Genomic DNA, 8,508 nt, shown 5'->3' with positions numbered 1-8,508 from the left:
AGTGATCAACCAGTTAATTTATCAATCAACCCAAAATAATTGTTACATGCAAAGAATTCAAGTTACCTAGTTGAGATGGAGATTCCAAGGCTGTTTACTATCAGTTGTAGCATATTCCCATGTGTACAGGTGGTGCATGCAGTCAGAGATGGTCCTAAGGCTATTGCACAATTCCTTGGTGTGAAATTCCTAAAAAATAGTCGCAATTTCCCAAGGGAACAATGTAAGGAAATAGGAGCTTGGGAAGGCTTGAAATTGGCTATGTGTTGGGCTAGGTTCAGTCAGTGACACAGAGGGATAGATTATACACTTGTAGGGTGTGCTCAGGAATTGAGAAAGCATTGTATTTCTTCTCTATTCTTTGATTAATGCAATATAGATAGTAAAGGGTTTTGAGTAGTTTCTTTCCCCTAGATAAATATTTGTGCATGTGTGATGTTTCCTTTTGTATGTCTATGAGTCTTGTTTTAGATGGTGAATTAAATTCTGCAGATCAGTAGGGTAGCTTCAAGTCTTGTGATTTAGTAAATTTTATGAGCAATATTGAGTCTACACATTAATTTCTATAACTTGGGGAGGGAAAAAGACGGGGGCTAATTTGGGATTTTCAGAACAACCAAGAATTATAAATCCCACTTCAACAAAGCGCTTATATGATCCCATCTAACAGAAGAAATATTACAAGGAGGCAATAATTTTTTTTAACAAATTGACTCCAATTGTAGGTTTCTGAGGAAAACAATCAAAACCTTCAAAAGCTAGGAGTCCAAACTGTCTGCAACACAATTACCAACCTATAACTGAATGGTTCAAGTTGTTCTTGCATATTGTGAATGGTGAGAAAATGCTTTGACAATTGCGAGAAAATCATAAAGTTGTTGTTAAAGATGGAGTGACCAGGGAAGAACTTATTACCACCAGTCTACCTAAAAGATACTCCAGAAGGGTACACGATAACAAGAAGAGAATAAGGAGAGAGTTTCAAATTAATGAGAAGATTGTAGGCTTCCATATCAAAGATACAATGCTAGATTTGGGGTCATATGTGAATGTCCTCTCGAGGAAAACTTCAGAAGCCTTGGGAAGACCTAAGCAGACATTCTCTCCAATATAGATATTCATGGAAAACCAATATTGTATCCTCCCCGTGGGACTTTTGGAGAATGTAGAGGCTAACATAGAAGGGTAAAAACATATGCTGACTTTGAGGTAATAAATATTATGGGAGATAAAGACCTTTATCCAACATTTCTAGGAATAGAATGGGCCTTTGAAAATTACGTAGTCATTGATCTGAAGAAGGAGACGATGACCTTCAAAGTGGAGGGAATTAGAGTAGTCTAGCCACTATATCCATATTAAGCATCAATTTTCATAGAGCCAGCAGATGATAGAGAATAACTTGAGCTACTAGACCAACTATAGGCTAACAACAGGAAGAAGGGAAGACTATATTAACCCCATAGTAGGAGGATCAATCAACTAGAGGAGTGTTCAGAGCTCTGAAATAGGACTTGAGGTTGCATGGGATGAATGGAAATAGGGTGTACATGACATCAATGTGAGGCACTGTGCCACGATCCATCATATCAATTGGATTGGTATTGATACGATGATTTCCTATTTTTGGCACAAATTTTGTTACTAATTTTATTAACAAATTTGATGTAATTATCTCTGAAATACACAAAGTACCCTTACTAGAATTCATATTGCAAGTGACACCAACAAGGTGGTGGGGATCTGATCATAATTGTCTTAGAGAATGGGAGGAGGTTAAGAAAGAACTGGTGGAAAAATTCAAGTATTCAGAGGACCACCCACCTGAATTTTTTTCATATCGAGGGAGCACCAAACCTCATCAACACCTAAGAGAATATAAGAATAGATGGATTAAAGAAGTAATTCCAGAGAACTTATGGGTGCATATATTTTTCCAGACCCTAGGGACATATCCAAAATCATGGTATGTATAAGAGGAGATAAGAAGATAGAACAGTGAATGGGACTACATGGCATCTCAATTTGTTAGTGATTTTTCATTCACCGATGATGATGATAGGATAACAACTGCTTTACCAGTTATTAGAAGTATTTTTCTCTTGACAGAGTAGTTGACTGAAGGATGCATAGACCAAAACATCTTGGATGACATATATGAATCCAAATTCCATGAGGCTGTGGGTTTCATAAAGATAGACCAGGAGCTTGATGGAGATGATTTTCAAGAATTAATGCATTTGACATTTAAGGATTTTGAAGGGGAGTGGAGCATCTAAGACAGACCTATAACTGATGGTCCATAGCTATTACCATTGAAGTTACGAAAACACAATTTTTTTTTTTCACAATATCGGTTGTTGTTTTGTATTCAAAAAAGGAAAAAAGGAGGGAGACGGATCTCCATTTTTACAGAGTGTGGTTGGAAGGTGATGATCCAACAGCAGATACAAATGTTTATTAAGTCAGCATTACATCTTGTTTCCGATGCTGTGTAGAATCGAAATGCTGTGTAGATTCAGACAAACTGGAGTAAAATGTAACAGGTTTTACACTTCATTTTTAAATTTTTGCAGTGGTGTTGAGTTTGCGGCCCACTGAAGTTGCTATCTGCTCACAGGCCACCATGTTCTAGATCGTCCATATCTATAGCAGCAAAGCGACAATGCCTTGTGAATCGAACGCGGCCCTTGCTGAATCCGAAGCCTTGTGAAAGCGGTAGCGCCTTGTGAATCGAACGCGGCCCTTGTCGCTCTAGCCTTCAACTGTTGAATCTGAAGCTCGCAAGAAAACATTGCAGATATCTTTGATTTCCTGAGGTTTGTGATGGTAATTGGTTGAAAAGGTTGTGCCAATTGTGCAGACAGATTGGAGTAGTTGGGGGCATATTTGAAATTTCTGTGGATCGGATTCGCAGAAATACAAGATTGCCTGAGGTAGCTGCAAAACTGTTTTCAAAAAACCCTGCCCGTTCTGCGCCTAGGGCCGATAGACAGAGGAGAGGAAAATGTTGGCAGGAGAAGTTAAGTAGTTGGCTAATCGAGGGATGGTGGAGCCGCTGAGATCACAGAGAATTGAGTAATTTGGAATGGCAGAGCTGGGAAAGTTCAAGTTTGGATTTGAGAGGATCGCATCTATAGAGACCATTGCCATAGGGTAGAAGGCTGATTGATGGAAATTCACAGAGGCATGGTAGAGAGATTAGTGATCTGCGAACATAGACCTGATGAGGATTGAGTCTACTGAAGGGAAGGATCTTGATCATGGTATGAAAGTGTATTGATCAGTGCCATTGCACCGAAGGATGCCAAGAGGGTGTAAACATTCTTTGTTAGCCAATTTATCTGCTTTTTTATTAAGAGATCTAAGGACGTGATATTAGAGATTGCCTTTCATTTGCTGGTCCAAAATGCGGCATCGCTCCATGATCTGATGCAGACTAAGGTTTTGAGCTTTCCTGTTGCTTGTCATCAATCCAATGATGATGGCGGAGTCTCTGATAATAGTAGCCTTGGGTATACCAAGCTTCTGAAGCTGGAGCAGACCTTGGAGGAGGGCGAAGGCTTCAGCCCTGTTGTTTGAAGCATGGCCCAACCCCCATTCAAATTCAGTTAAAACATCTCCATTACCATTGCATATAAGACCTCCATCCCCAGCCATTCCTGGGTTGGATTTGGAGGCTCCATCGAAAAACAGATAATGAGTATTGCTGTTCTTGAGCCACCGGGTAAATTCTTCATCTTTCATCCTGATTTTCCAGTTGCTTATTGGCCTGTCTCTGCTATTGGGGTCATGTCTTTTTTGTTCTATGCTGCTTCTGTCCAGAATCTGCCCTATGTAATTCCTTTCTTCAACTGTCAGATCCATCACCTTCAGATTCCCATGACATTTTGTGGATAGTGTTTCCAGGTTGAGATTCCAAGCTTTTTTATAGGTTTTTCTGACATTGGTTGTTGTGCCTTTGAAGATCCTTCTGTTTCTTGCTAACCAGATGTTCCAGAGAAGAGTACAGGGCAAGGCGTTCCACACCCTGCGGGCTGCATTGTTTGCTTTTCTTCCCCACGGGTAGCTCTTTTTCCATGTATGCAGCACTTCATATATGCTTGTGCCAGGCACCCAGGGGGGATTGTGGCTTCGAAAGGCTTCTTTCCAGCAGGCTGAGGCAAAGGAGCAGTCTATAAACAGATGCTGGATTGTCTCTTCTTCGTTTTGGCAATTTGGACAGCATGATGGCCCATGTATTCCTCGCTTTCTGAGGTTCTCAGTAGTGAGGAATTTCCCTCTTAAAAGGATCCATAAGAAGAATTTGATTTTTAGAAGGGTTTCAACCTTCCAAACAAGTCTCCAATGCGCCCAGATTGCCATGGGATACTCACTGGTGCAAATCTGATGGTATGCTGCCTTAATAGTGTAGACAGTGCCTGAGGGGTCCCATCGGAATTCATCAGCAAGGCAGCGTTTGGTGGGCGCTATACCATGAAGATGAGTTTTCGGGTTGTTAAGGCTAATTTTTATATCTGCTGATACCTGAGGGAAACTCCATCCTTTCCAGAATTGGGAGAGGGTTTCCCATTAAGAGATCTGAGCCAGAGTTTGAATACCTACGCTGCTGAAGTGAGCTAGAATTTGCTGTGTTCCAGGCCATTGGCTTATGGGCTCATGCCCCATAATTTTGTCTTCCCCTATTCTTATGTGGCTTCCTCCTTTTGGCACTTTGGAAGTGTTTTGATCAAGAAAAGGGATAGCTTTTTTACACATCCTCCAAATTTTTGAACAAGCTCTGTTGGGAAGCTCATGATCCAAGAGCTGATACCTTGGGCGGCTGAGATACTTTTTTTCGAGAACAGATTTCCACCAAGCATTCCTTCCAGTTATAAGTCTCCAAACCAGCTTGCCAGCAAAGGCGAGGTTTAGAAATTTGGATGACCTGATTCCCAGCCCTCCATTCTCACAACGCTGAGTGACCTGCTTCCAGCTAACCAAGCTATATATTTTTTTTCATTTCTTCCTCCTTGCCAAAGAAAGTGACGAAGGAGAGCATCCATTTTAAGATGGAAGTTAGCAGGGGCTTGAAAAGAGTAAAGAAATATAAGGATAGGGATGAGAGGCCTGCTTTCAAGAGAGTGATGCGCCCCGCAGGGTTAAGCCAAGAGGTGCCCCAATGCTGAATCTTCCGTTTCATTTTGTCAATTATAATTTCCCAGGTTGTAGCTTTCAAGTTTCCAGCACATACAGGCATGCCCAAATAGGTAAATTGCTCCCAGTTCAGCTTATAAGGAACCCCAAGAGTACGAGCAATCCTATGGAGGACATGTGCCGATGTGTTCCACCCATATATACAGCTCTTAAGATAATTTATCAGACCTCCAGAATAACTCATGTATTTGTCTAGAAGGGTTTTAAAGCGGCAGGCTATAATGTTTGAAGCTCCCCCCATTAAAAGAGTATCATCGGCAAACTCAGAGTGATTAATGTTTTTGACACCATTGTCAAATTTGATTCCGGTGATGAGGCCCATGCGACGGTTGTAATCCAGAACTCTGCTAAAAGATTCAGCCATTAATATAAAGAGATAGGGTGAGAGAGGGAAACCTTGTCTAAGGCCCCGAGAGGATTGGAAGGGAGGTCCAGGTCTGCCATTTAGAAGAGGAGTTATCCAAGGTCCTGTAATGCATGCTTTGATAAGGCTAATAAAGGATGTGGAAAAACCCATTTTTTCGAGCACAAAAAACAGAAATGAGTGTCTGACACGGTCAAAGGCATTGGCTAAGTCTAACTTTAGTATGAAGCCTTTCTCATTTCGGATTTGACTGGAGCGTATGGCCTCTTGGACGAGAAGGATGGAGTCCGAAATTTGCCTATTAGCCATAAAACCTCCTTGATTTTCAGATATTAGAGAGGGGAGGATTGGCTTTAGTCGAGTAGCCAAGATTTTTGTCAAAATTTTATATGATGAGTTGCACAAGGATATTGGGCGGAAGCGAGATAAATTCAGAGGTCGATTTTCTTTAGGGATAAGGGCCAGGTGGGTGGCATTAGTGAATCCTCCAACTTTGCATTTATGTTGGACCCATCTTAGCATTTTGACCAGGTATTTTTTAATTACTCCCCAGTATGATCTATAGAAACAGATAGGAAAGCCATCTGGGCCTGGGGCTTTATCTGGCTGGAGAGCCTAGATGGCATCATGTATTTCTTCTTCATTGATCTCCTTAATCAGGTCTGCATTAACATCCTCGCTGACTCCTTTGGGCATATGCTGTAAGAAGTTTGAATAATCTTCTGTTTCCTTTATCTCAGTTAGAAGAGTGCTGTAATAGGCTGAGGCAGTTTGCTTGATGGCTTCTTGGGTTCTTTGAGGGCGGCCTTCCTCATCATTAATCATGGTGACATTATTTCTGACTTTCCGGATAGTTGCTTGTTTATGGAAGAAAGCTGTATTTTTGTCTCCTTCATGAAGCCAACGCTGTCTTGATTTAATTCTCCACTTCTGCTCTTCGTCCCTATTAATCCAGTACAACTGATAGTGTATATCACTTTCTAAATCTTTATTCTCTTGGGTCAACCCATTTTCCTCAATTTTTCTGTGGGTGTCTTTTAATTTATTTTTCAGCTCTTCTTTGACATTTTCTGGTTCTTTGTAGTGCTGTTTCACCCATTCCTTCAGGGCGCGCATAGTATTCTTCAACTTGCATTCCCAAATGAAAACTGGAGATCCTTCTATATGGTGGTGCCAGGCTGTTTGGACAATCTGATACACAATAGGATTGTTACGCCAAAGAGGATTATATTTGAAAGGCAACGACCCCAATGGGAAGTGTGCTTCCAGGACAATGCTGATGGGATAGTGATTAGATGCTAAATAAGGTAGAATGTCAACATGAGCAGTGGAGAAATCAGAGAGGAAAGAAGCATTTACCAAGATTCTGTCAAGGCGCTCCATAATGTTATCTCTACCCAGCCTGCGGTTGTTCCAAGTGAACCTCCGATTTTTTGGGATAATGTCTACTAAATCGAACTCTTGCATGATGTTTTCTAGCTTTGCTCTGTAAGGATCATGAGTAAAAATGTCTCCTCTTTTTTCATTTGAATGTAATATAAGGTTTAGATCTCCCCCTAAGATGATATTCCTATTTTCTTCAGCTTGGATGTCTTCCTCAAGCGTGGCCCAGCACTGATCTTTATCTCTGAAATGGTTCGGAGCATAAATGTTGTAGAGGACTATTTGCTTATCCTCTGCTTGTTTTTCAAGTGTAACTTTGATCCAGTATGGAGTGATAGTTTTGGATGTGCATTTCCAAGTATTTTTATTCCACATTGTGGTGATGCCGCCTGAAGCTCCTCTTGCTTCACATATTTGTCCTTGATAATGCCTGAGCTGTTCTATAATTCTTGTCATCTCTTGCAGTCTTTGTTTTGTTTCCTGAATCATTACAATTCCTGGCTTCTCCTGAGCTGTGAGATCTTTCAGGGCAGCAATTTTTGAGGGGTGCCCTAGTCCCCTATAGTTCCATGATATGACTTTGATCATTGAGTATTTGGGTTTCAGAGGGATGCTCGTCCCCCTTGCTCCTTATGTGTTACTTGATTGCTGTTTTTCCCCAATATGTAAGTTTCTATGGGGTTTTGAGTTCCCATAGCGATGTCTTTTTGAGCACTTTCATTTCTTTGCTGTTTACTTGATTTCCTACCAGGCCCTTTTTTTTGAGTTTCTAGATTGATTCCATGCTCTTTCGAGGAGCTTCTAGTAGATCGGGGTGGGGGTGGGGCGAGGGAGTGGGAGGGGGAGGATTGAGTAAGAGAAAGGAGGATTGGGGGGTCATTTTCGAGGGGGATCATGGGTTCATTATCAGGGAGAGAGAGGGCACCAAAGGGATTTGATGAGATCAGGGGGGAATCAGAGGATGGCCCCGAGGAGGGGAAAATGGGTGGACCAAGAGGAGAGGAGGGGGAAGGGACAGCTGAGGGGGAGGCTTTGGACGGAGCTGAAGGGGTATTAGACTTGAGAGGGGCAGTTTTGGGAGGTGCTGAAGGGGGATTAGACTTGAGAGGGGCAGTTTGGGGAGGTTCTTCAGAGTTTGCTTTCATTCCAGAGGCAGTCTTCTTTTTCTTTACAGTTTCCCATTGTTCTTCTAATTGATCAGATTCAAAATTAACAATTTTTGGACAGCGATTGGTGAAGTGGCCGTATTCATGGCATACCTTGTATTTGAAGGGGATTTTCTCGTAGTCTAGCTCCTGGATATGTGTCCAGTTGTCCACTTTTAGTTTGATTGCTTCTGGAAGACCTTTGCCGAGATTGACTTCAACGCATATCTGCGCACATGCTTGCCTATTGTCCTTGGGCTCACATCGATCTATGTATTTTCCAACAGCATTGTCGATGGCTCGGACCAAGTCATCTCCCCAACAGTGAAGCGGGAGGTGCGGAAGACGAACCCAAACCGGAACAACGTTAGGGACATCCAGCTCAAGATCGATGTCTGGAGTCCATTTGTTCAAGTACAG

General features: G+C 41.8%; 2 protein-coding genes across 2 annotated transcripts; both read right to left on the bottom strand.

Annotated features, from left to right (window-relative positions):
* Positions 1-4,984: 4,984 nt before the first annotated feature.
* On the bottom strand, positions 4,985-5,560 carry LOC149205213 (uncharacterized). The gene has a single exon (XM_089397346.1). The coding sequence runs from the start codon at positions 5,558-5,560 to the stop codon at positions 4,985-4,987; it is 576 nt and encodes a 191-aa protein (XP_089253472.1).
* A 615-nt stretch (positions 5,561-6,175) lies between these two features.
* Positions 6,176-7,531, bottom strand: LOC149205212 (uncharacterized). Its single transcript, XM_089397345.1, has one exon. The coding sequence runs from the start codon at positions 7,529-7,531 to the stop codon at positions 6,176-6,178; it is 1,356 nt and encodes a 451-aa protein (XP_089253471.1).
* Between the last annotated feature and the right edge of the window lie 977 nt (positions 7,532-8,508).

Source organism: Pinus tabuliformis, chromosome 1_2 (genome assembly GCF_031772625.1).
Source record: "Pinus tabuliformis cultivar Carrire ecotype Pingquan chromosome 1_2, CPIR1, whole genome shotgun sequence".
Classification (NCBI taxonomy): domain Eukaryota; kingdom Viridiplantae; phylum Streptophyta; class Pinopsida; order Pinales; family Pinaceae; genus Pinus; species Pinus tabuliformis.
Note: the sequence above shows the minus strand (reverse complement) of the source record. Positions and strands in the feature narration are given on the sequence as shown.